Source organism: Oxyura jamaicensis, chromosome 8 (assembly GCF_011077185.1).
Source record: "Oxyura jamaicensis isolate SHBP4307 breed ruddy duck chromosome 8, BPBGC_Ojam_1.0, whole genome shotgun sequence".
NCBI classification, from domain to species: Eukaryota; Metazoa; Chordata; class Aves; order Anseriformes; family Anatidae; genus Oxyura; species Oxyura jamaicensis.
This window is the reverse complement of record NC_048900.1, coordinates 19719830-19747604: the sequence shown is the minus strand read 5'-3', so window position 1 is coordinate 19747604 and position 27775 is coordinate 19719830. Positions and strand designations below refer to the sequence as shown.

At 39.3% G+C, this 27775-nt stretch overlaps 2 protein-coding genes across 24 annotated transcripts in view; one reads left to right on the top strand and one right to left on the bottom strand.

The window, feature by feature from the left end:
• The window catches only part of FUBP1 (far upstream element binding protein 1), a 40808-nt gene extending 38406 nt beyond the window's left edge, over nt 1-2402 (bottom strand). For 11 of the 22 annotated variants that reach the window (XR_004752869.1, XR_004752876.1, XR_004752870.1 and 8 more), the window contains exons 1-3: nt 2179-2400; nt 1211-1301; nt 170-232 (exon numbers count right to left, since the gene is read on the bottom strand). Coding sequence is in view for 13 of the 22 variants with exons in the window: in XM_035333289.1 (XP_035189180.1) it covers nt 170-232; nt 1211-1301; nt 2179-2292 (268 nt within the window). In the remaining 9 variants the exon portion in view is untranslated. Of the gene's footprint in view, nt 1-169; nt 233-1210; nt 1302-2178 lie in introns of all 22 variants that reach the window. The other 11 variants (XR_004752877.1, XM_035333294.1, XM_035333290.1 and 8 more) reach the window with 5 other exon arrangements.
• Nucleotides 2403-2408: 6 nt separating this feature from the next.
• On the top strand, nt 2409-27775 carry DNAJB4 (DnaJ heat shock protein family (Hsp40) member B4). 2 transcript variants are annotated; one of them, XM_035333317.1, is made up of 4 exons: nt 2409-2519; nt 19175-19460; nt 22052-22626; nt 24240-27775. In XM_035333317.1, the coding sequence occupies exons 2-4, from the start codon at nt 19250-19252 to the stop codon at nt 24471-24473; spliced, it is 1020 nt and encodes a 339-aa protein (XP_035189208.1). In that variant the 5' UTR covers nt 2409-2519; nt 19175-19249; the 3' UTR covers nt 24474-27775. The 2 variants fall into 2 exon arrangements, with proteins under 2 accessions (XP_035189208.1, XP_035189209.1); XM_035333318.1 differs by lacking the exon at nt 2409-2519 and adding an exon at nt 19010-19028.

Genomic DNA, 27775 nt, shown 5'->3' with positions numbered 1-27775 from the left:
TCAGATGCTTCCTTCCCACCCCAAAATAAAGGTTATATGAACCACCATAATTTATGTGCAGCAAAAATTCAGACACATATTCCAAGAAATATTTGTGTCAATCCAGAAAGATCCACTAGTTTATGTCATGTTTACATACTAAACACAGGTAATAAATAAAAATTCCTGCCTTTAAAAGGAGAGGGCATTCCCTCCCAGTGTGTTGTACTGCTCGGACTTGTCCAAGAGCCATCTACACATAAAATAAAAAGAATACATTACATATATCATCTGAAGCATCATTAGCTCATTTTTGTATATTAAAAACCTCACCATTAATAGAAAAAAACTTTATTACAGGACACAAGAACTCCTGATATAAAGCCTTAGTTACATTCTGGAGACTGAGTTTCAATCGTCTCTCAAAGGAAAAAAAAGGCATTGCTCTTTTATAAGACCTATGTGAACATTTCAACACGCTCAAAGATTTTTTTCCACAATTTAGCCAGGATTTTTTGTATATATTAAACATACCAAACCCTGTTAACTTAAAACTGACTGCTTAGTAAGAGACAGAAGAGGAAACGCACACATTTCAGACAAAAACTTTACTGCATTGTAAGGCAAATCCAAAAAGCTGCAAGAAGCTAGGGGATTTAAGTATGATCTTATCAGGGTTCACATACGCTATATGCTTTAATATCCAACTAATTGAAAATGTCTACAAGGTAGAAAATGTACTTTCATGTCTTTTTTTTAAAAAGTCCTATGCTTTTACAATGAAATGCATAAATACATCTATTTGAACCTGTGCAATAATAAAGTATATGAAACAATCTAAAGAGTAACCACTTCCCATTCTAATTATAATTTAGGAAGTGCAATCTGTCTCACGTAACAAACAAAAGACTTCAGTAACATACCTGTAGAAGTGTTTCTCAGCCGTGAATTTATCTGCCCCCCTCCCCGGCATACATTATCTTCTTTATAGTTTATAAGCCACGCTTAAAATATTTTAAAACAGGCTTATATTCACTTCAAATTAGAGCACAATGGTTTCAAAGAAATTTGCCCATTAAACAGAAAATGAAAATGCATGTCACGATCTATAAAGGGAACAAAATGTTTTTTCACTGTGCTATGGAAAAAAACAACAAAGAAGCCACCTGCAATTTTCTTGGCATCGTGGCCATACTGAACAACAATATGTGCAGCAGTAACGAGTGCATACCTCCATCCTCAAGAGGTCTTTTTTGTCCTCCATAACCGTAGTCATTTGAATTCATTGATGTACCAGCATCTCCTCCAATTTTTGCTGCAATCTAAACAAAAACTAGATGTGAATTTAAAACAAAAAATATGTCTTCTGAACGGCATTATTAAGTGCTTTAGACGACGCATATTAAAGTGATCCAAAATAAAAACTACTGCTGGAATCTGTGTAAATGGACATTAATTTTTAAATGTCTTTAACAGACCTGAGCTCATTTTTTAACACCAACGGTTCCTGTATTTTCCATCAATTGAATAAACTCTACCCTTCAAATAGCAATAGCTTTTTTTCTCCTAGAGGGAATTTTTCCTTTTTTACCCATTCCTCAAGAAACACTGCAGTATCACGAAGAAACTGACTACAAAAACTATTTTAAACCTCAATAACGTCAACTACACGAAATGTTCAAACGCTGCCAAAACCGCCATCGGTCATTACCAGCCTAGGCGAAAAATTCGCCTGCGAAATCATCGCCCGTGGTGAAAAATCCCTAAATGAAACTTCGGCATAAAGAGCTTCCGAAGGCCGGGCCGCCCTCGCTGCGCAGGCCGCAGCCCTTCCAACCGGTCTGAGCAGGTTAGCGGGCACCGAGGAGGGCGCCCGAGGGCACACAATACGGGGCGCACAACGAGGGCCGCGCTGCTGGGCCGCCTCCATTCTCTGCCTCGCTCCGCGGCCCTGCAGCGCCGGGCGGCGATAAGGCGCTGCTCCGGCAGTCTCCGGCCGAGATTTGCTCCCCGAGGCTGGAAACCCGCCCGCCGCCCCGCCAAGAGTGCATGAGGAAGGAACTGCGGGGACGGGATGGGGCTGCCCCCCTCGTGCACACCCCGGCGGCCGGGCTCCTCCTCACATCCCCTCAGCGTCGCGGCCCGGTGAGGGGCTGCCGGAGGCCGGAGGCCCGAGGCACCTTCCCTCCTCGCACACACCTGCCTAGCCCTCTGCAGCGCGTCTTTAAAGGCATCGTTCACTCCTCCACCTCCGCCGCCGCCTCCCCCGGGCGCGCCCGCAGCAGGAGGGGGCACGGTGGAGTAGTCCGCCATGCTCGCTCGGCCGCCGCCTCCTGCCCCACTCGCTGCCTGCCAAGAAAGAAAGAAAATGGCGGCGGGCGGGAGCCTTTCACATTCCTGCGCGGCATCGTGCTCCGGGGGGGGGGGGGGGGGGCCGGGGGGGGCCGGGGGGGGATACTTCTCGCGAGGTTTGGGGGTGAGTGCGAGAGCAGCGCCTGAGGAGCGGGCTGGGCAGGGAGCGGCTGAGGCAGCAGCGGGCGGTGAGTGCTCGGGGAGGGGCGGGAGGCGTTTAGCGCCCGGGGAGGCGTTTAGCGCCCGGGTGCCTGCCTCTTCCTCACCCGGCCGCTTCCCTGGCCGTTAGAGGAGCGGTGCTGCCCTCAGCCCCGAGCTGCGTGCTGCCCGTGTGCCCTCCGCGTGACGCATGAAAACTGTGAAAAAATAATAAGTTTTTTTCTTCGTTTCTGGCCGTGGGGCCCTTCCCCGCGCCTCGCTCCTCGTCCTGCAGCGCCTGTGGATGTTTGTGACTTGGTTTGAAGCGCTCGCCACTATCGCGCGGCTCTGACAGCTGTTTGTTTGTTTGTCTCCTTGTGGCTGAGCAAGCATAAGCTATAATGATAAACGGGAGCTGGTAGTGCTCTGATCCGGGCCCTGGCTGGGAGAGAGGGGGAATAACTGTCCCGGAGCTGGGAGCGCTGCAGAGGTATGGACGCAGCCTGGGCTGAGAGCGAGAGTGGCTGAGCTGTATGGTTGCTTGCTGCCCTGTGCTGTGCCGAGGAGAAGGCTTGCACTCTTTTAAATCTATATGCATAACCTTCATCAGGGGTTATGTTAACTTAATATGCTTTTTTTTTTTTTTTTAAGTAAATACATTTATTTTTTAAAGTGAATTGTGAAGAGTCTCTTCCAGCCTTAAATGACTTTGTGTTTTTGTTAGTCCTCTTATTTAAGGAACAGCTGCTTTGGACTTCATCTAGTTTTTGTCTATATGCAAGGAGGGAACAGCTTTGTTTAAAGTTGTGTAAGAGTATGCTGTGCTGTCTTTTCTTGTGACTGGCCTTTTAGTTCCATGCTGTCTTAAGTTCCTAGTTTCTTGTTGGCCCCTTCAGTTGTGGCTATTTATAACCAGGATTGTTCTAGCAGGTGACTAGGTAATAGAAAAGGCGGCAGAAACACCTTAAGATGTGGTGCTGCTGCTGAGGTCAGATTATCCTGCATCTCCAGTCTAAGTAACTCTACCAAAGGAGACTGCGAACATGCTAGATTTTTTCTTTCTGTACAGTTTATGAAGTGGTATAGCTCAACAGAATTTTAAGACTAATATATTTAATTTCCACAAAACTAAAATCTGAATGTACGTGTAGACAAATTATATTGTATAACTCGAGCTAAGTGAAACTTGCTGCTCAGATACCTTTGCTAAAAAAGGCCTGTTCAGAAGAATTGGCATATGCTTTATGTTAATTTAGCCGTGCTAGTGTGGGGGAAGAAGACGAGGAGTAAAAATAGCTTTGGGAAAGTGGAAACTTTATTTTTGTGCTTGACTCTTTGTTCTTTCAAAAACAATACTTTGAGCTTGAACTATTTTTTTTTTCATTTCCTTTGTTATTGTGAAGTTGGCTATGTATACCAGCCAGGCTATGCAGATAAATAAGTTCAGTGATGGTAGTTGACTGATGAGTTGAGGATAATACTGGCTGCTGGCTATGTCTTTTATGGTTTGTCACTTCTTTGAAGATGTGGAGCTTCTGTGTCCTTTGTTTTTGTTGTTATGAAATGTGGTCATGACTGTTAAGTTCTGTGAGATGAGCCAGCAACTGTGTAATGCTAATGACATTTCAAAGTGGATGTGTCTTGGGCTAATGAAAGCACTTGTGGTACTGTAAGTGTTCTAGGTAGATTCACTAGCAGCTAAAGATAAGTGTTAACTTTGGAATTTTTACCAGCTTTTTGCTAGTGTTCAAAGTGGCGAGACACGTTTAGTATTATGTATGATTCCTTAACCTTCCAGATTTTTGAAGGCAGTATGCTTCGTTGCCTTAGGCCTTCCAGGTAGTTAGAACATGAAGCTTAGCAAATTACAGAGGAACAACATCTTAAATGTTATCCTGTACAAATATTAGGTCCTTATTTACATCATTCTTAAGTTGATCTAATGGCCTTTGTCAACAGTTAAGAGTTGCTTCTATCTGTATCTCCCATGATGGCACTTAGGACTTGTCAGCTAGAAACCCATGCCTCTTAAAAACTGTCTATGTTTCCCGTTATTAAATGTTACTTCCCTTGAGAAAATTACCACTATGTGATTAATTGCTTCTTTTTTTTTTCTCTCAATGGAGTGGGGATCTAATCCCTGAACACTGCTGACCGCAATGTTCTTTCAAGTGCTTTTCAGACTTGATATAGCAATGCACACCAGGCTGTGATGCTTTCTCACTTGCAAAATTACTCATCGCATATTTTTTCAAAACCTGCCTTCGAAGAAATTAAATGAAGTAGATTGGTAAACAAGTATTTGCATCGTGCTTCTAGAGCCAGAGGTCCTTGATTTTGTTGTGTAAAATGAGCTTTGGTTCTATAGTAACATCTTGCTAAGAAAAGATAGACAGTTGAGAAATCTACCACTTTTGAAATTTTAGTAATTAGTGGACAACTTAAGAGATAACGGATGCTGCATAGCTTTAAACTGCATTTCAGTATTTCTTTTGGAGCTCGGAGAGGGATGTCTTCCCTTAAGTTTTTAATGACATCTCTTGTGGTATTCAGGCCATGCTTTTTTCAGTTATCATCAGAGTAGAACATTATGATAAATGTAGTTACTAAGAAACAGCTGATTTGGAGTAAAAAAAGGGAGGGGGGGGAACTGACAAGTCAGAAAATTTTATATGTACAGTGTGGATAGTCACAAACCTAAGTAATGGAGAGTCCTGAAAAAGGAGAACATCTATATTTTATTAATCAAATATTCTGTGTGTTAAGGAGTCCTTACTTCTACAAAACATACTTGGGGCAGTTCTAAATCAAACAGTTTAGTTGTTGTAGGTGTATAAATGTGTAAGTGTGGAACTAACCCAAATTCTCTGTGTAAGCTGAGGTACTTCAGTGCATGCTGATTTGAGGTCTGTTCCTTCTTTTTAAACAATGTATTTTAATTTTGGTGGTCCATGGAGACCAGATCTAAGGGTATGGCAGTCCTGAAAGAAGTGTAGGCCAACTCTCAATGGGTCATAAGCTAAAGAATTATATTTCTTACAAAGTTGTTTCTGTACATCTCTGGATGTGGTTGTTTAACTTTGCCTCAATATGCTGAACAGCACTAAAAGCGATGACTCTCTAAACCATTGTAGTTTTACCCACTCTGCTTTCTGCAAATCATTGTTGGTCTGGGGAAATTTGCAATTGGCTTCTGCTGATTTCATCGCTTTAGGAGATTAAAATCAACAGATTCAGGTCCTAACTGTCAGCTGAGGTTCCTGCACTGGCAAAGCATGTCCAGGATCGGCAGTACTACCAGTAGAAAACTCTTCTTATGTAACTCCTGAGAGGAGATTGAGCACATGCTCAATATCCAAACGAGCTGATCTGTTGTCATAAGCTTTTGTTTACCATATGTACGTTGAAGTAGTAATTCTGAATTTCAGTCACAAATGGGGCCTGAAAGAAAATGTATTTGTAAAAAGGTAATACTAAAGGGTAACTTAAATTGCCTACAAAATCTTTGCAATGCTTATAATTAGATTATCTTTTGAGAGAGACGAAGTTCAAGGGGATTGGTTTTTAGGATTAAAATAGGAACGTTGCCACATAGAATTCACCTACCCAGGATGATCCAAGAGGTGGCGGACCAGTTGCATCTTCCTATTCAGCAAATATACCTATCATGCTGTATTCCAGACAAACAGAGGTATGGGTTGCTGCTGAGGATTTGGAGGGGATAGGAAAAATCATTTGTGGAAGGGGAAGAGTGAATTTGCTCCCTAAGCCCACTTCTGGTCCCCTCTGTACCAACTTGTATATGGTAAGCTTAAAAAAACAAAAAAACAAAAAACAAAACAAAACAACAACAACAAAAAAACACAACAACGGTTGTTGAGGGTTTTTTTCCTTACATTTAGTTGTGGCGCTTTTCTTTGCTTAATGTAGCATGACATGCTTGGTTTTGAAACAAAACTGTGTAGGTATTGTAGATTCCTTAGTGTGTGTTTTTCACATTTTACTCTGGTTCTTATTCCATATATCTTTGGTTAAAGGTATAAGCGGGATGAAGCTGATGAAAGGGAATTTAATAGTAAAGCTTAAAAGGGAAGGAGAAGTCTTTGCCCCAACGTTTCTGTTGAGGTATACTTAACAGTTTTATTCTGTAGCTGAGGAGAGTTGAGAAATAAAAGATTAATATGATCTAACCTCTGAAACTTTTATTAGTTGACAGAAGGCAACCAAATGTGTTATGCCACCATCACAACTACAGAAAGATTAATGAGAGAACATGCAGTTCTGCGTTGAATACAACTGCAACATATAATGAGACAGTGGATCACCATCTAGTGATCTCTGCACAGTGTAGTGCAGAGGCAGCTGAAGTACACTGGTTAGCATGGTAGTGCGCTCATCAGTCTCCAGTGTCCTACCCGCTCACAGGAGTTGGATGTTTTTCTGTGAAAGTCATGGGAAGGAAAGCTTTGAGAGCCCAGAGTGTTTGCCATTAACATCTGCAAAACTCCTCCCATATGGCAGAAGTGTGAAAGGCCTTGCTTGTAATAGATTGGTTGGTAGAGCTAGGCATGGAATTTGCGTATGAGTAGTGATTAAGAAGGGCAGAAACAGGGACTGAGGGTGGACTTCTTTTAAAAGGAAGACAAAGTTAATGTAGCAGCAGCAGTAGAGCATAGAAGTGTATCATGTATTCTTCAGCAGAACACTGAAGAAGGTGCAGTGTTAATAAAGGTGTAAACATCTATTTTGTTGAATTAAGGTAGTAACGTTCATCTTTATCATCTCAAAGTGGGGAAAATGACTTGGATGAAGGGATAAAGTGCCTTCTCAGCAAGTTTGCTGATGATTCAAAACTAGGAGGAGTGGCTGATAGCCCAGAGTGCTGGGCTGCCAAGGATTTCTAGAGGCTGGAGAGATGGGCAGAGATGAACCTCTTGAAATACAACAGACACAAGTGCAGGGTCCTGCACTTAGGGAGGTATAACCCCATGCACCTGGACAGGCTGGGGGCTGACCTGCTGGAAAACAGCTCTGCAGAGAGGACCTGCAGGTCCCGGTGGGCACCAAGTTGACCATGAGCCAGCACTGGGCCCTTGTGGCCAAGAAAGCCAATGGTTTCCTGGGCTGCATTAGGAAGAGCTCTGGCAGCAGGCTGAGGGAGATGATGCTCTCCCTCTGCTCAGTCTCGCCTGGAGCGCTGTGTCTAGCTCTGGGCTCCCCAGTACGACAGGGACATGGAGCTCCTGTTGCAAGTCCAGTGGAGGGCTACTGAAATGATTATGGGACTGGAGCATCTCTTGTGTGAGGAAAGGCCAAGGGAGCTGGGCCTATTCAGCCTGGAGATGCAAAGGCTCATGGGGATCTAAGCCATGTGCATAAGTTTCTGAAAGGAGGGTAATGAGGATGGGGCCAGACTATTCTCAGTGGTGCCCAGCAATAGGCTGAGCACAAACCTAAGCACAGGAAGCTCTGTCTGAACAGGAGGAAAAGATCCTTTACTGTGAGGGTGACTGAGCTCTGGAACAGGCTGCCCACAGGAGTCTCCTTCTCTGGAGACACTCAAAAGCTGTCTGGATACAATCCTGGGTAATGTGCTTCAGGGGATCCTGCTTCAGCACAGGGGTTGGACTAGGTGATCTCCAGAGGTCCCTTGCAACCTCAGCTTTCTGTAATTCTTTGAAAATCTTAATTACCTTGGAGGGATTGGCGTGCTTGCCTATTTTATAGGCCTGATCCTGAGTAGTATGCTTTCTGATACTGTTTAATTACAGCTAACAGCTTTGTTAATTTGTGAGCCAGACCAATTTATTTTTAACCAAATTGTGCTTAATCAGTCAACTAAAAAACAAAAACACAACAGGAAGGTAAGTCTTTTCTGAGAGTGAGGAAGGGAAAATGGAATAAATGCTGTGGAAGCTCTTAAACGACTAATCTTTTCAGTCCCTAAAATGACAATTAAAACAGGTTTGTCTAAAGTGAAAATCCTCTTTATTGCAAGAATTACATGTGTTTTAGGGGGGAAATATTTTCAGTGAAGCTTATAGATGAGAAAGATATCATTTCTTTAATAAATCAATATCTTAAGGCTTCTTAGGGGAAACTGTTGTCTAACTGCCAGTTGAGTGTGGTGTTTGAAAGTATCTTCTTGTAATCATCAAAAGCCCAGACCTACATAACAATGTTGCATAGAATTGGAAAGGGATAAATATTGCTGTGTTAATATGAGATCTCACTCAAAAAAATAAAATCAGTGATGTATCATCACAGCAAAAAAGCAGGAGGTTCCATAAGTTTAGCTTTTGTGTGTAGAGGTATATATGTTAATCTTTTGACTGAATTGGTATGTTTTGTGGAGAATCTGAATAGACCTAATTTTTCTGTGTACTGTTTGTTGTCTATTAAGATTACGTCCTATGAGTAAGCTGATTCTGAGTAATATTTTCATTAAACAGTCACAGAAACGATAGTTAAATTTGCAAACGTGTCTGTTCTTTCTGCTGTCTTTTTTTCTAGGAGGAGCAGGGAAAAGGTGAATAAGGAAATAGTAGTGAGTCCTAGAAAGATGGTTCAAACTTTCATTATTAGTTTGGGGGAGAATTTTAATGAGACTTCTATAGTCTATTAGTAGACAGAAAATGAGGCTTGCTATTTCTTCAGGACATGCTCCATCAAGACATTTTTTTTGCTTAATAGTTCATCTTCCTTTGTTGTACCTTCTTTTCCTCTTAGCCCAACATGCATTAGTTCATCTGGAGGAATAAAGCCATTTAAGAGATTACTGAGAGTAGGTCTGTCAGACTTCCCCCTTCTATCTTTCCCCAGTACTCTTCTAGATTTGACTTGGGGGAGGTAGGAAAACACAACTAAGAAACCTGGTTTAAGCTATGGTATGTCAGAAGCATTTGAAAGAGTCATGAGCAACTGTTCTGGCTTCTCTTGAAGTAAATTCTAATAACTAGGGCTGCCTGTATTTGTCTACTGTTGGTGAACAGAAGGACGTTCTTGCTGTTTCAATTCGAATCAAGTGTCTAGAGATGCTGATACATATTCTTTCAGTTGAAACAAAGTTGTTTTGACGTCTCCTTATCAAATTCTTGTCTTTATAGAACTATTTTGGCCTTGTATGTAGAACTGTCTGCTTGAATCAGAGCAGCTGGGTTGTGATGAGCATGCTGGAAAAAGTGCCTACCTAGTGTGACGACCATCTCCGTTTGCTTATGTAAGAACAGCTGGGTCACATGTCCACAGCAAAAATGTGCCATTCCGTATTCAGTGATGTGTTAATAACAGTCATCTTGTTTGACTATAACAGCAACTGTAAACAATAACCAACTGGAAACTGTAAACAACTGTAGCTGAGTTGCATTTTGTCTTGCGGTTTCTCTATCAGTCATTCTCCAGGTGCCCTGAACTCTGCTGCTGCCTTGTTGAGACAACAGGTCATTAATGATATTGTTTGGTGGAAGAAATCCCTTAGGAATCCTTTTGTGTGAATGAAGGAATTGTTACCATAGTTAACACAAACACTAAAACATTGTTACAGGTGGCGCATGTCCTCCCTTTTTCTGCAAGTGAAAGATGAAAAAATGAGCTATTGTATGCTACTTCCACTGAAATAGAGAGCCTTTATTTGTAACAGCCTACTCATCCTAATGTCTCATGGGTGATAAGGTAGTTGTGATAACTATATGTAGGTTACTGGAATGTGTTTTAAATGCCTTCTCTTTAAGTCTTTTCTCCCTTCCAATTTCTTGAACGCAAATTAGCAAGGGTTATTGTGGGAATTAGCACTATTTTTCCATTGTTCTTTTCCTGTTAATCTGTACATACCACTACCATTAGGTCAGTTCTCCTACACTGGGACTCACTTGGTGGAAGAACTGGTAGGGAGCCAGGCATGGTTCCCAGGGTCTCTGAGCTGGTTGGCCTCTTGTCCAGTCCCAGCCTGGCCCAGAGCAAGTGCTGCTCTAATTTGTGCCAGCTGGCCCTTGTCCATGGGGTGGAGAATGCTGGCCTGCAGAAGCAGTGTATGAGCTGGTTGTTTGGTTTGTGCTTGTAGGGAAACTTTTGTTTCTGCTGTGCTGCAGGAGTGGGGCTGAATACATCCAGTGTGCAATCTTAAGCCATACTTTTTTTGAAAGGGGTAATTAGTTACACTTGTAAAGATGTTTCCAAATAACTTTTTTTAAAACACTTTTTTTTTGGAAAACAACACCCCTAATCATTTCAGTTAGGTGGAAGGCAATTTAAATATATTTAATATTTTTTTTCCAAGGATTGTATAATAAATGTTGTCATGTAGGAAAATGAGAGTAGGAGTCTGTTTACATATCTCTTAAAGGTTTTGTGCATGAGCTATTGGAAAACCTGTGGGCAGTTGTTGCTTTGTTTCCTAAGGACAGATGGAGAGGTGGCAGGAGAGAAAGAGGAGGTAGCATGGTCACCAGTGGTATTCTGGTTTGTAGTTTCCAGGTGGTTTTAAACAATGTGTTTTTAGTATATGTACACTTAGATGTATGTGTATATATATCCGTGACACTACTAATAAATGAGCTTAATGCTGATACAAAAACATACTGTAGTTAGTCTTGCATGCTTTCTTGTAATATGGAGTATCCAAACACATTTTTTTTTCTTCCCAATATGTTAGATGAAGTGGACCTTTACTGCCTGGCTGAGCCCATAAGTTTCAACAGCATTTGTGTGCCCCTGAGGTTGATTGTGTAATGCCAGTGCTTGCAGCTTAAGCTTCTGTGCTGGAAAATCTTAATACTTTAAAACATGAAAGTGGCTGAATTGCATTATATTGAGATTTTTCATGAACCTAATAAGGGTGTTCATCGCCAAGAGAATGATGGACTGGTTGTCCATTAAGTGGCCTGTTCGGCCCAGTAGCTTGCATTCAAAAGTGCCTGTAAGTAGGTGCTTCAGGGGAAGTGCAAGCAAACTCAAAGCAAATGCATGGTTTTCATTTCCACCTTCTAGGTTCTGGATATTTGTTGCTCTGAGAATTCCTGCTCTGGCTTCTCTGTCATGTAAATTCTAGTGGATCTCTTCAATGTTTTCCTTGTGTGTGTTTTTTTTTTTTTTTTTTTTTTTTTTAAGCATACCCTCAAACTATTTTTGAGTCTGCATTGTCCTTTGGCGGGGAATTTTATCACTTACAGCACTTAATTTTATTTTTTGAAACTGGCTTCTACTGGTTTCACTTAGTAGCTCTGGTGTAGAATGGAGTAGATCATTAAACAGTTCAGTTCATACATCCTCCTTTGCTCTCTGTCATTTTGTAGATCCCATGGACACGGGAGAAACCTGACTGGTGCACTGTGGTGTGCGATCAAGGCCACCTCTCCATGTGCATGTGTGCTGTTTCACGACAGTGTTCCTTGAGTCTTAGTGAGAGCAGTCAAAATACAGGCTTGTATGTAAAACTGAAGGTATTTTACTACCACATTTTCTGCTTTCTTTGCCTTTAAATGGTAAACTCAGTAGTAAGTTGTGGGGATCTTGTCAAAATATTTTAGTGGGTGAAACACAACTTCAGATTCCATAGCTCTTTGTTTTGTTTTTGTATTTTTCCTTTGGTGACAACAGTAAGAAGTCTAAGAAGATACCTTTCCCTACCAACTCAGAGCATTTGTGTGTATAGATGTTTACAAAAGTATGTATGGAGATGATGTCATAACTCCTTGAAGCTGGTGGTAGTGAGTGTGGTAAATAGGCCTAGTCAGCAGTGTGAGGGAACTTCTTATTTTTTGCATTTTGGGTTTTTTACGTGGTGATGAATCGAGTTGCTTTTGAAGAAGAGGCCTTGTGCAGAAACTTCTATGTGGGTGAGAATTTAAATGAACACTGAAAAGAATTTACGGAATCTGTGTAGTTTCAAAATGGAGAAGCCTTAATCTGTAGGTGAAAATACTTAGTGTTTGCTGTTTTGTGTGACCATCCTCTATTTCCTTTTGTTTTTTTTAAGCACAACATGGTACTTGACTGAAGCAGTTAATGGTGCCATTGTGAAGTAGGGCAAGTTGCGTTTCATCAACACGCTGCATCATAACAGAGTTCTAAGAACTTTGCCTGCTTGTAATGTGATGAACATTCCCACTTCCTGGGAAGTGAAACTTGGAAAGTTCTTTCAAGTGTATTCTTGCTCTTCAGCTCTGATAGAGATTGTGACTTAGAAGACAACAATCAGGCATGAGAAGGCAGTTCCTTGTTGATGACCTATAAGTGTGGTATGTCGTGATGAAGGATCAGTATGTGTATGACTAGTGTCCTACTCATGTTTTCGGTGATGGTTGTAACCATGTTTAGAATAAAATCTATCTGACTTAGAGCAGTTTTTCTTTTTTTTTTCTAGTGTTGTATGTAGTTCCATGTAGGTCATGATATAAATAGTGGGAACAATCACTTTCTGAAGAGGAGAACCTAATTCTAGAACTTAATGCTTCGTAAATAATTTTAAGTCTTAAGGTGAAAATGATGGACACTTTCAGTTGTGAGTACCATTTCTAGCTTTTGGTCTATTGTTACAAAATAACCAGAAAAATAAACAAAGGGAGTTATTTTAAATTATTTGCGAAGAGTACCTGTTTCCTCCTGTAGGGTTTTCAAGTAAAATTGAAGCCTCTATGAATCATGAGAATCATGAGCTTAAGAATTCATTTTGAAAGTTCAGAAGTGGTAGCAGCATCTCTCTGGGTGATAGCAATATGCTTTTTGAGTTTTAACATTTGAACTTGACCTGCAAATTCACGCTGACTCTGAAATGTAAGTTTAAAGTAGAACTTCCCACCAAAGACCTTAGAAAAGCATCCTTTGTCCTGTTGGTGGGACCATAACTTCACATATATTCCAGTAACATTATAAGGTATTTTTGAAGCAGATACTATGAATATATAAATAATTTTTTGTTGTTGGAGCTGGGGCTGGCATAACTTAATACATTTAATTGTCTAAGAGAACTTCTTCTATCCTACAATTTAATTTAACATGTTAAATGAAAATAATCAAGACAAAAATAATCAAGCCAAATCTTCAGACAATTGTATCAACTTGGCAATATAGAAAGTACTGTAGGGATGTTTCCTATCAAGTAGAGATCAACAGTGACTTAGATACATCTCTAATGTGAATTTGGGGGATAATGTATCATCATGATTTATAGAAATGTCTATTCTTTTTTAATCTGAGGAAATAAAAAAAAATCAGGAAATAAAGTCTTGTTACTGTAAGCTTCAATGGTGAATTGCATTAAATTGTATTGTTGCATGTGCCTCAGGAAAAATATATATCGCTGATATGTTTATATATATAAAATATATTTAGTACATAAAAGAAACTATCACAAATGGTGCATTTTGATGTATTTTTTTTGAGCAGAGTATTTCAAAGACAGAATGTATAACATATGAAAATACAAAAAGTGTGCCCTTAAATATACTGTTTAACAAAGTTAATATCACAGTCTGTTGTAATTTTATCATTCTATTAATTGTTTAAAGTTTTTATGTGGTCTTTCACCCGTATCCTTATGTACAATGAACTTTCTACTTACATCACAGTAGCAGCATATGCCTACAGAGAACAGAAGTGAAATTTAAAAAATTTGTATGTAGTTACTTGGATATGAAGTGAATGACTAATATGAAGTGAAGCTTTTCTCTTAGGGCTGTTGACTGATGAGAAATAGCTATTTACTCTCTGCAGGCTTGCCTTGGCAAGTTCTGTTAGATATATAAATATCAACTGTTTCTTCTGTTGTAGGCTCTGAAATGGATTTCTGTAAGCGAGACCAAGTTCTGAGTGCTTCTGTGGTAAAATGCTAAATGCGTTCATGAATGTGGTTTGTATGTTTGAGGTCTTATGCATAGTCCCAAAGTATTAACATAACTTATAACAACTGCATACAGTTGAAGACGGGAGAAAAGTCATCGTTAGTGTTTTTTTTCTCTGGGAAGATCATGGATGCTCTTTCAGAAAATTTACTGTTGTATGTGGATGTACTTTGTTCAAACCCTTTTAGACAAATACTACCTTATTCCATTAATTCACGTGGGTTTCCAAATAGTATACTACTTAATTGTTGAAGAGCTTTTTTGGGTAGGGATTTGGCTCCTCTGCCGTGACATTTATGTGCACATGTATATTTATAGTTGTGATCTGTCTGGAATTTGCCTTTGTGGTTTTGTTTGCTCTTTAACTTGTTCTGTGATCTAGTCATGTCTTTCAGTTTTGTCTGAGGTTCCGTAGATGAGGAATGCAAAAGCAGTGGCTTAACTTAATTGAGATAGGAGTGTTTTTATTGAGCTTCAGGGAACAACACAGGTCTGCTTAGGAGCTTTTCCTTAAAATAACCATGTACTGGTACTAACTTATGGTTAACCTAGAATTTGAGTTCAGTGTCTGTTAGTGTGAATGTTTCCTTGTCTTTATCTTAATTGATTTCAGTTGTTCTTATTTAGGCTTCTTTGAATTAATTGCATTATTTAAAGTTTAACATTATCAATGCAGCTGTTCTAAGATCTGAAAGTGGAATGGTCTTGCTCCTGCTGTTCTACTGAAGTTACAGTGTATAATCAACTTGCATGGACAAATGCTATGGTTGTTCAGAGAGAATAATGGGAAAGATAGGCTTTCAGTAAAATAATTGTTACTTTAAAAATAACTGAGGTAGAATACTGAATGTGTAGTCGGATTCATTCTCAGAGTGAAAGTGAGCTCTTGTAAGAACAATTTTCAGCTTATGTGTATTTCAGAATTGTGTCTAGTAGAATTTTAGAAAAAGCTAAAAAGTGTCTGTGGACTTCAATTAAAAACTAAACGTAATGTTTTCAGTGATATATTGTAGAGGAGATAGGAGAGGAGTTAGGTGTGTCTTGTAGATAAACAGCTGGGTAACATCTTCGCTTGATGTTTTAATGCTTCAGCATGACACGCAGCATCAGAAGCAGACTTATATGGATTGCAGGTCTGGTTATGTGTCTTCAAACATCTCTACTACATTGATTTTTTTCAACTTTATTCTACAAGAATCAGATGGTCAGACATTACTGATACTTGGTCTGTATGCATGCTTCAGAGTAAAGGCTGAGACTATTGGTATAGAGGATGTCTGCAGAAGTATGCTTTTCATGCTAAGCATTGTTTCAGAGCTTATTTTCATTTGTCTACCAAGTAACATACCCCCTGAAAGTGTATGGATGTGGACTGAGTAGTATTTTCAGAAAGCTGGGATTCTTTTATCGTATAAGTTGTTTCATGTGCTTCTGTAACATGGGATTTCATACAGCTCTGGCATCTGGAATATTCTGTTATTTCTGTTCCTTCCCCCACCATGGGATGAGGTGCTTGGGAGGAAGAAGTTGTTCTGCCAATGTTTAAACTTTTCACTTCCAGTTGGTTTGTCTAATACGATTGTGAACATTGAGCACAATCAATTCTGTAAACCTGTTTTCTGCCAAAGTAGAAGCGACAGCTTCATAGATACTACTCTATAGTACAGTACTGGAATGCAGCTGTTGTATCTGACTGTAAACAAAGACCTGATACAGGTGCAGAATTGATTCTTACTGGGGTATATCAATCAGAAGAGTTGATATGGTAGGATGAGGAAGAATGGTAGCTAACCAGTGGGTTTTATTTATTACATATTTGCACTTTGTCGTGACACCACCTCATTACTGGAGTTTTATATTTGAGCATTTGCTTAGCACTCATTCAGGAGCACTCTGAATCCAAGTCTTCGATGATGGCTTTACTAATTTATAGACACCCAGCTTAGCATCTTGCTTCTTGGAGACTTTGGTAAGTTGCAGGATGCAGTGCTGCTGGCTTGTCACATACAGGAAGCCGTGACCAGGCTTGGCTACGTGGGGTCTATCAGGTTGTGTACTGTTAATGCTCTTTAAACAAATTGGGTTACAGCAACCATCCCTCCTTTAAGTAAAAATTCAAGTAAAAGTCCAAGTAGAGGCTGAGCATGAATACCAGCATGCCACAACTCGAATTGTGTGCGTGAGCAGGTATGTTTGTAGTTTGTATGTTTGTAGCAGTTACCTTCTGGTACTTGGCCACAAAGCATCAACCTCTGAAATAGGGGGTGACTGAAATGCACTTACTTACAAAATACCCTATGATGGTTCTAACTACTACTGCAAAAGAGGTGGAAATGCAAGAATTTGTAAGGAACAAAATGATTCCATAAATGAATTAATCTATCCCATTGTAGGTGATGATCTTATCTCTTTTTTTTATAGAGAATACTCATTCAGGCATTAAAAAAAACAAAACAACTTTCTCAAACATATGGGAAGCAGGATCTTTCTACAGTCAGGTTTTTTTAAATGCTTCTGATTCTGTGTATATGGTAACAGGCAGGGTTAGACTATAGCAATAGTTGATAGGTGTCTTGTTTTCCGATCATCTGTGTTTATTTGAAAGGACTGCAGTGTCAAGAGTTTTTGTGGGCAGTGCATGAGGGATTTTCTTTTCATGTTACTAACTATTGAAGGAGAATGTGGGTTAAATAACAAAATGAACAATGAAGATTCAGAGTTCTAAAAACTTATCGGATGTGATTTTGTTATGTCCTTGAAGCTGCTGTAATACTAGAAGACTGGAAGACGTAAAAACTTAGCATGTTTACCAGATGGATTTCATTATCTGAAGAAGTGCCAGTCTGATTAGTGTGGTTGCTAGATATTCAACTTGTGCACGCTGGAGTTGAAACAATTTGAGTTGTTCCACTGATTATGAAAGACTGATATGCCACAATCTATATTACATTTTGTTTAAATAACTTGATAAACATGTGAGAGGTACTGCAGCCTATTTATAGTCTCTGATTGTATGATAAAAGGAAAGCCTTGCTATGGAGAGAAAGCAGGAACGTACTTTCTGGAAGCAGGTGTTCCAGTTAACCCATCAACTTTTAGAAAATATGAGATTCTAAGCTGTAAATTAATTCTGCTGCGAAGATCTCCTGCAGGGCAGAAAGCAGAAATAGTGTAGTTGTTACTGTGGACCTTACTCTTTCATTTTTAGGGAATAACTTACCTAATTAGGGTATAACTTGGCACCAGTGCCAGAATAACATGTTCCCCTCTGCAAGGAGAGAAAGGATGCCTGAGCTTTTACTCACTGATTGTCAGCAAAAAATCCCAGTGTAACTTTTTAGTTTCAACACTTGAGTGGAAGAAAGTTTTGATTTAAGGAGAAATCCTGACTATTATGTTCTTCAGTGAAATTTTGGAAGTTAGTTATTATGTCTTAATAATAATTCTGGTCAATTCTGGCACAAGAAGTGGAAAAGAGTAAATATAATGTGGGGAATAGGATGATGGCACATAGTGGGGAGAGGAGGGAATCTCTCTTTGTAGCACTCTGGTTTAGACAAAATTTGCAATCTTTTCTGGTTAGCCCCCTAGTAGAGCAGCTTCTGGAAACAAACTTCAAATATAATGCTTCCTAAATCAAAAGCTGTGTTCTCTTCTAGAGTTTGGTGGTCCTTTAGCTGCTATATGCTCCCTTTCTTAAGCTTTGTAGCATTATAAGGAAGATGACTGAGTCTAAGAGATGTCGTCTAACAGGTAATTTCTAGGTTTGACTAAAAATGGCTTCTTCTAATATTTTGTTCCAGGAAGGAGCATTTTTCAAGCTATGCTAATCAATCTTGAAGTTTATCACAATACTGAAAAGTAAAGATAATTTCTTAAATAAGAACCAAAAGAAGTCTTACAGGCTGAAGCTTGTTGCTATTCCCGCTGCAAAGTATCAGAAACACTTAAATAGTGAAATCTGAACTCCAAAATGTAAATCAAATATATAGGAATCGGGTCTTCTGTTAGCATTTACCTGATGAGATGTTAGTATTTCCTTGGTATGTTGTTACAGTTGTATAACAGTCTTAATACTGCCTCTGTGTAGAGTGAGGGGTAAAAACAACAAAACAACCATATTTGGTCTGCTTTGAGTGGCTTGAGTTGTGGTGAATCATCATTTGGTTGGTTTTTTCCTCTCAGGTTTGATTTCTTACTGTTTAATAGTACTTGGCTGCAGTCAACTCCAGCTGAGAGTAGCTTAATTTTATTTTTTAAAGAAATGCACTTAACCTTTCCAAAGGTTTGTAGTTAACTTGGGTGTAAAATACTTTGCAGTCCTTGCTGGAAAGGGTACAAATCCATGTTGATGATACATTCAGAAAGCAGTTGTATGCACAGCTGTCTCTACAGAAACTGAAGTAAAATGCTAGTATCATTTTGTATGGGATACTGAATTACTTTTGGGGTAGTTGTCTTTTAGACCAGGATGGCTTCAGCTCTGGTGGTGAAAGGCACTGTATCACACTGTTGAACATTTAAACTTTATGGTTGCTTGAGGAGGGAGGAAATAGTTGAACAATTTGCATGCATGTGCGTGCGCTTGAGATCAAGCGACTTGTGCTGACTGTTCAGCGGGGGCAGTCTGGGAAGTGACGTCCTGCACTATTTGTCGTTCTAGAAAGAGCCAAGACACGTAGTGGAGATGGGAGGACTCTAAAGAGGGCTGTGCCTTATCCTGTGTGTGCAATTATTTATAAATGAGCAACAGGGGAAGGAATGAAATACGGCTAAGCTGTCTAGCGTTTCTTTAACGTATCAGAGTTTGTTGATTTTTGTTCTGTTTGTTTCATTTCCAAATTTTGTCTTTATTTTTCCTTCTCTAGCATCTCTACATTGCTGAGACACTGGATACTGGTTTCTTTATAGCAAGGAAAATCTAAATTCCTTCAACTCTCAGGATGGGGAAGGATTATTATTCTATTCTGGGAATTGAAAAAGGGGCTTCTGATGAGGATATCAAAAAGGCTTACAGAAAACAAGCCCTTAAATGGCATCCAGATAAGAACAAATCTCCCCACGCAGAGGAAAAATTCAAAGAGATTGCAGAAGCTTATGAAGTGCTGAGTGATCCCAAAAAGAGAGACATTTATGATCAGTTTGGAGAAGAAGGTATGTATGTCTTTGTTATTGTCTGTGAAAGGTCACTTTTGCTATGCTGAAAGAAGCAAAATAAACGTAGATGATGCATGGAAATGTGATGTATTGAGTTTTCAGCAATGTAGCTGTACTACTTTGATATTTGACTCATTTCTATTAGTTTTTTAATGTAAGATGTATTTCACAGCTTAGTTTTAATTTCTTATGTTAATGTGTTTTTAAAAGTCCCAAGTGTTTTTAAAAGTCCCAAATACTTGACAGGCACTGGACTGAAAAAGTTTGACCCATTAAGAGTTTTCTGGGATCTTGCTATACTGCTGTCTTCCCTTGCTCTAGCACTTCTTGAGGTGCAATTGGAGAGCTTGACAGATTCTTTTTTTAAGATTTTTGGTAAAGGGCAGTCCGCTTGATCTCGGCAGGGCAGCCCTGAGCAGAAGCCCAGGTGTCCAGTCTGTAGTTGTTCTTGGCTTCTTGCCTGGAGAGGAAAGAATTTGGCTGATGTCATGAAATACCAGAACAATTTTTTAGCTTTAATTGTAAACAGTGATAACATGCCAAGAGAATGAGGCCTCAGAAATGTCATTTTTATCCTAAAATGGTTATCTGGAGAGGATGACTTTTTTTATTTTTGACCGACGTGACTTTGCCTCAGTCATAAGAGGATTGAGCAACAGGGGAAGATGTTAGCAACCCTCCTCTTAAATGTATTGGTATCAGAAGTTCCAGATGAAATAGTTCCGTCTCTGTTAACAAGGAGGCCCACTCATTCATTGCCATTTGCTCAGGGACACTTTTTTTTTAATTAACATAGGACACTTAGCAGTATTTTTATGCTGGAAATTGGGGGTTCTTATAGTGAGATTTGGCACTTTGTCATCTGTAGGACTTAATACAATTATTAATACCCATCAATTCATGTAGAAGGCCTTCAGCTCTCACAGGTGATGCAGTTTTTCAGCTTTTTCTTCTACTGCAGGTGTCCAAAGGCTCTAGTCCTGTTTTTGAAACATTCTAGGAAAAGGTGCTTGTTTATATACTAGAGGCTTTTCTTGTCACTTGGGTCTTTTACCTTCTTGTACTTCTTCCTTCTCTGGTTTCCTTTCTGTATATTACTATAGAACTACTTACCTTGTGGATTCATTTACACTCTAGATTCTTATGCAGTGGCTCATCCTAACTACTTTCCCAAACTTCCATTTTTGTCTTTTTCTCCAGACAGCTTGAAGTAAAACACAAAGCAATGCAGCCTTTATCATCATAGTATTGCATACTTGAATCTAGAGGTTCAAAACATGGATTTCTATTTATTTTGGGCATAATATTAAAATATCAACTTCTGGAAATATGTCTTGATGACTCAGTTGTTTTCTAAGCTTTTCCATTGCTTGTGAGAAGAATTAGCAGTTGAGGGAAAGGTAGAGGGGTAGGAAAGAGGAAGGAGGAAGCCTCAGCATTTCTTACAACCAGAAACTTGATGTACCTTCAATAAAAACTTATGGCTAGCTATTCTTGGAGGTGTTATTCCATTACTGCAGATTAGATCCACTGATCTGGTTGTTTGACATGAACAGTACTGTGATGCAAGGATGTACTACTACACATTAAGTACTTTCAAAATGGTCTGGTACTGAGATGGGGAAGACACCTGGATTTTTAATGTCTGTCTTGGTTACTGTTGATAACTAGTATTAAGGTTGTGCGTAGAAATTCTAAAATGCAGATCAAAATATTTCTTTCAAATTTAGGGAATGAATGCTTCCATAAAATTAAACCCTCAAATTTTACTGTAGATGTACTGCTGAACTCCTGTGAAATGAAAAATAAGTTTTTTTTTTTTTTTTTTTTTTTTAAAGCCAAACATGAATTTAGAAATACATCTCTTATAAAAACATGAAAGTTTTTATAATCTTAGAGGTTTGAGAGAGTGTTCTGGTGTTCTGAAATGCTGGAAAATACTAACTAGGAGGAAATTGGTAGAGATAACCTATCAGGAGGGGTATTTAAAACTGAATTTAGCTGGGTTTAGAATGAGGGAGGAAGTATGAAAGACCAGCCAATGAGAATCATAAGGGAAGTCTTATCAAGAAGCTAAATGTAAATCTCTTCTTGGGGAAGACAGAGATAGAAGAGAGCTATATGAGAACATTGTGATTTATTTGCACAGATGCTTGGCAGTGTATATACAAGATTTCTGTAGGTCTTAAGAACTTCTAAGCTGTTTTTATTTGTGGCTGGATAGAAAGGTGTTCCCAAGTTTCTTCTGTGTTTTATATCATAGCACCACAAGCTGCAATAAGTTTGGGATTCTGAGTTGAAAACTAAAGAAGCATTAGAGTCCATTATGTTACTTTGTTCTCAAACTAAATTGCAGGAAAACAGGTAAAGCTGTTTAATACTGGATTTGAGTTGAACTGTGGAGCATGTGAGAAACATTATATATGAATTACTGTTTGACACTGAATGGTCTGAGTTCTCATTGAAGAGCAGTCTTCACTCTACTCTAAAGGCTTTGTCTTGTCAGTTCTGATATCTACTGTTGCACTTTACAATAAATGGTATATTAATATAAGCTTTATTTTTTAATCTTTACTTGTTTAATTTAGGTCTGAAGGGAGGAGCTGGAGGACCTGATGGACAGGGTGGTACTTTCCGATACTCCTTCCATGGTGACCCACATGCTACATTTGCGGCTTTCTTTGGTGGCACGAATCCTTTTGAGATCTTCTTTGGAAGGAGGATGCCTGGTGGCAGAGATACTGAAGACATGGAGGTGGATGGTGATCCATTTGGATCCTTTACCAGCTTCAGTATGAATGGTTTTCCAAGGGAAAGGAATACAGTTGGTAGCCAATTACGTCGTAAACAAGATCCACCTGTAATTCATGAACTTAAGGTGTCATTGGAAGAAATATATCATGGCTGCACAAAAAGGATGAGGATTTCACGTAAAAGGCTGAACCCAGATGGTAGAAGTGTCCGAACAGAGGACAAAATTCTCACTATTGAGATAAAAAGAGGATGGAAGGAGGGCACTAAAATTACTTTTCCAAAAGAAGGTGATGAAACACCAAACACAATTCCAGCTGACATTGTTTTCATCATTAAAGATAAACCTCACTCGCATTTCAAGAGAGATGGATCAAATATTATCTATCCTGTTAAGATCAGCTTAAGGGAGGTAAGTGTCTCTTTTGGTAGAACTGAGTGGTACAGTAGCTACACAGCAAAAAAAACCTATTACGTGGTACAGTAGCTACACAGCAAAAGCTAAATGACTGCAATGAAGTGTTTTGTTCATTTTTTTTAGAGAACATTTCCCTTTTCTGAAGTCAAAATGTGGCTACAGAGTATAGTTATTTATAGTGGAAACACTAGCTGTTTCTATATAAATGGAGTACTATTCCAAGCTGTTTATAGAGGTGGAGGAGAATGAGGGTGGAAGGGTAAAAGTGAAAGTTGGTAATGGCTTAAATCTTCGTAATTTACCTTTTTAGAACAATATACGTTAGGTTGGATTAATAAATACACCCAATATAGCATGCTCCTTGCTTGTGTAATCTGATTGAGATAGAACAAAGTAGAAATGTCGTAAAATTTTTTGGCAATGAAAATATTTAAGCCTGTCTTTTTATGTCATAAATTATTTCAGTGTGATTTCAAAGTAGGTAGAGATTGATTTCATGAGGATAAATTATTGTGAACAGGTGTCACAGGAGCTATATATAACAACAAAATGCTATAGCCTTTTAAAATTCTGTTCCAAGAACAAAACACACTGTCTTTGAGAAGGAAAAATCAGACAACTGGGGAGAGTTCTTAAGAGTCTGAACGCTTGAAATAGTCATAATTGAAAAATGAATATAGCTGAGTGTGTCTTGTGTTTTTTTCTTAATTGGCATTAGGTGAAGAAGCAAATTTTTACTTGCCTTAGGAACTATTTGTGCATATTATGATCTCCCTTCTTAAAGGATTCCTAGCTAAAAATGCATCTGAAGTGAGATGAAGCACTTAAAATAGGGTCAGTGAAAGAGAAAAGACGATATTTAATGATGACATGAATAGTCCAGTTCCTTCATAGATAAAAGCCTATTACTGCACTATTATATAATAGTGAGCATTATCAGTATAGACCAAGTGTGCAGGATCAGATGAACTTGGAAGAATCCATGTCTATCAGAGATCCTAGTAATTAATGTAAACAAACCATTGGGTAAAGCAGGAGACAGCTTGGTTTTCCTGGTGATGTTTTGATTTTGGTACACCAAAAGAGTCTTTGCTTTGCTTTTAGCATCGCAAATGCTTGTCTAGGAGAACTGTCAAATTTGATATGTCTCTGCTTATAGACATTTAAATGTCATTCTGCCATTTGTAATACAGGTTGATGAAGTGTTATAATAAACCCCCATGCAATGTAAACAAACAAAAAATGGAACAGAATTCTAAATTTACAGTGGAAATTGAGAAGTCTCTGTGGAGACTTCCTACTAAAGACTTGCAAGCAGTATTTTCACGCTATACTCTATTACCATTCTATTTGACAAAGTTGTGGAAGAATATATAAGCTCAATTACTCTTTAGTTGGCCATAAGCCTGTAAATTCTGTAATATTCAGTGATAAATTGAAACCTTCTCTCCTTAGGAAAGGAGCACTATTGAAGTTCTGATATCTCTGCACTTCATAGTGGAAATATTGTTTGCAATGCTAGTCTTTCCTAATTAACCCAGATTCAGTTGTAGGTACAAATGAAGTTATAAACAATTCCTTTTTCTTACGATACAATCTTTTTTTAGGCCTTGTGTGGCAGCTCTATCAACGTGCCAACGATAGAAGGAAGAACCATACCCATGACAGTAAATGAAGTTGTAAAGCCTGGGATGAGACGAAGAATTATAGGATATGGTTTGCCATTTCCCAAAAATCCTGACCAACGTGGAGACTTAATTATAGAGTTTGAAGTAGTTTTCCCAGATAACATTTCTCCAGCATCAAAAGAAGTACTTAGGCGAAATCTTCCAGTTTCATAAAATGAAGACTATGTCAACTGTTTAAACAGGACACTGGAAATGCAGAAGACTGGCAAGTCTGTGCTTTAAAAGTGCAATCTGTAACAACTAGTGGAATATTTGTTTTTTGTTTCTGGGATGGGTGGGGGGAAGTACTGTAATGCTGCATGAGAAGAAAAGGGTTAAGTACAAGTCACAGATGACTTCTGCAGTATAATTTACAGGGAAAACCACTCATTTTATTTTAGATCTTCCTAATCAGAAAAGTTTATTCAGTATTTTGCTTAATGTAAAGTGTAGTCAGTTTTTACAAAGTCAATGCATACTTCTGATGAAGTACTTGAGCCTCCGAGTACTTTATTTCATAATATCCCTACTGTATCTATAACATTACCTGTTTATATGGAAATCGGACATAGTAGTAGAAATACACACATGCACAAGTATTTTAAATTGCAAAATATAAAAGATAATATTTTGTTATGTTGCCTTCCACTGCACAAAGCATAGACGGGGAAAATCCGCTTGGCCTCCTGAACTACCCCCCAGTGAAGTGAAAAAAATCTTTATTGCCCAAGAACGTGAGAGGACTACATTGTAAGCTGAGCTAAGAGTGTGTAGCTTGAAGAGAAAGTAGCCATTTGCAATGGGATAGTTCCTCAGGCTACAGGCAGAACAGCAAGAAAGGATTCTACAAGTACATAAACAGCAAATGTGGGCCTGCTGTCAGATGCAGCAGGGATACTGGGTAATAAACAACATGGCTAAGGCTGAGGTACTCAGTGCCTTCTTTGCCTCAGCCTTTAATAGTAAAATCAGGCTTCAGGAATCCCAGGCCCCTGAGACTTAGATGGGAAGCCTGGAACAAGGAAGAGCTACCCTCAGTGGTGGTGAACTGGGGAAGGGTGCTCTTAAACTGGATGTACAGAAATTCATGAGGCCTGACAGGTTGCACCCAGAAGTGCCGAGGGAGCTGGCTAATACCATTGCAAGGCCTCTCTTAATTATCTTTGGTTGTAGAATTTGGGAAAGGTTCCTGTAGAATGGGAGAGAGCAAACATCACTCCTATTTTCAAGAAGAACAAGAAAGAAGATAGCTGATCTACAGGCCAGTCAGCTTCACCTCAGTTCCTGGAAAGGTGATAGAGAAAATCCACTTGGAAAGCATTTCAAAATGCATGAAGGACAAGGAGGTCCATAGTCAACATAGATTTACAAAGGGGAAATCACGCTTGACCAACTTTATAGGCAAACTGGCAAAGTACAGGTTAGATAAGTGGACATTAGAGTTGGAATAAAAACAGGCTGAAGGAATGGGTGCAGCGGGTTGCAATCAGTAGCACAAGGTCTACTTGAAGGTTAGTCACTAGTGGTATACTCCAGGGCTCAATACTGAAGCCAATACTATTCAACACTTTCATTAAAGGCCTGGATAAGGGGATGGAATGCACCCTCAGCAAACTTGCAGATCACACAGAACCGGGAGGAGTAGCTGATATCACTGTATGATTGTGCTGCTATGCAGAGGGGCTTTGACAGAGCAGTGAGCTGGACATAGAAGAAAGTTCAGTGAGGAAGAAAAAGTCCTGATCCCTGAGGGTTAAGTCCAGGCACCAGCACACCCTGGGAGCTGAAGGACTGGAAAACAGACTTGCTGAGAAAAGACTGAGGTCCTGACAGACAACAAACTGACCATGAGCCAGCAACGTGTCTTTGCATCAGATAAGGCCAATGGTATCTTGAGCTGCACTAGAAAGCTTTGTCTGCAGGTCAAGGGAGGTGATCCTTCCTCTTTACTCCTCAGTGATGAGACTGCATTTGGAATACTGTGTCTGGTTGTGGGCTCCCCAGCAGAAGAAAGATACTGACTGGCTGGAGTGAGTCTGTGAGAGGCTGAGAGAGCTGGAACTCAGCCTGGAGAAGAGAAGGCTTCAGGGGATAACTACCTTAAAGGAGGGAATGAAGACAGGGAGCCAGACTTCGCAGTAGCACCCTGTAACAGGGCAAGAGACAGTGGACGCAAACTAAAGCACAGGAATTTATATCTGAGCACAAGGAAGCACTTGGTTTTTACTCTGAGGGTGGTCAAACACCAGAACAGGTTGCCCAGAGATGTTGTGGAGTCTCCATCCATGGAGATACTCAGAACCCAACTGGACATAGTGCTGGTCAACCTGCTTTAGGTGGTCATGCTTGAGTAGGGGTATTGGGCTAGATGATCCCCAAGACATTGCTTCCAACCTAAAGGATTCTGTGAACTTTGACGTAGCAGTTTTCACAAGACAGTGTTAAGGACCACGTTTTGCAAATGAGGCTTAGCCCAAAGATGGGTGATGCTGATGTGATAGCTGAAATCCATAGGAAGTAGGTCGTTAATGGAGTGGAAAGATGCACAAAGAACACTGTAGAAGTGCACTGTAGTACAGGTGTTTAAAAGATCATGCTGATCTCAAGTATGCATTATTTTCAAAGACTGAACTTAACTCCAACAATGAAGAAAAAGCCCAGGTACTACCTAAAGAAAAGTCTGCCTAAGAAAAAATAGGATAGGGGTTGCCCATAAACTTTTTATGTGATTGCATTGATTCTTTTTTTGAATGCAAATATTATTTACTTGTTTTTAGAGTTGAAAGGCGCATAGGGAAAGAGAGCCCACTGTAATAGTCTAGTTTTATAATATAGTACTAGGGCTGGTTCCCTTGACTGTGGCTTGATTTTGGTGGAAGAAATGCCTTGCAGATGTTCTCATTACTTGAGTTTAAAACCTTAACACAGTGCTTTAGCAACAATTTCAAAAATTTTTCTTCATAAGAAGAAAGAACTTAGAATTTGCTGTTAGCCTTTGCCTGTGGAAATTCAGTAGTTACCTGCTCTGCTAGGTAGCTTAAAAAATAGCAGTGTTATCTTCATATAAGTGATTTTCTGTGGAAAAGTAAATCATATAGAAGTTGGGAATTAATTACAATAGCTTTTTAACAAGCACAGAGAATCCCATTTTTTGTTACTCAAAGGACTAGAACTTCTGAGAGATGCTGTTTGAGTCAACTTTTCAACTGCTGATCTCTTTGTATATTGTCTGTTGTATTCCTAGATCTACAAGGAGCTGAACAAATGCTGGAGCAGTATCACAAAGGGAAAAACTTGTTGCTTAGTGCTTATGCATAGTGTTAATGCTATATATTGTTTGTTTTTTTTTTTTTTTTAAAAAAAACACAGTGTGTTCTGTATTGCATTTCTTATGTGGTTTTTAAGTAAAAAGTGTAAACTTGTTTTTTAATTTCCTTTTCATCTTTTGTTATGATGGCAGATGCGAAAAGCAACTT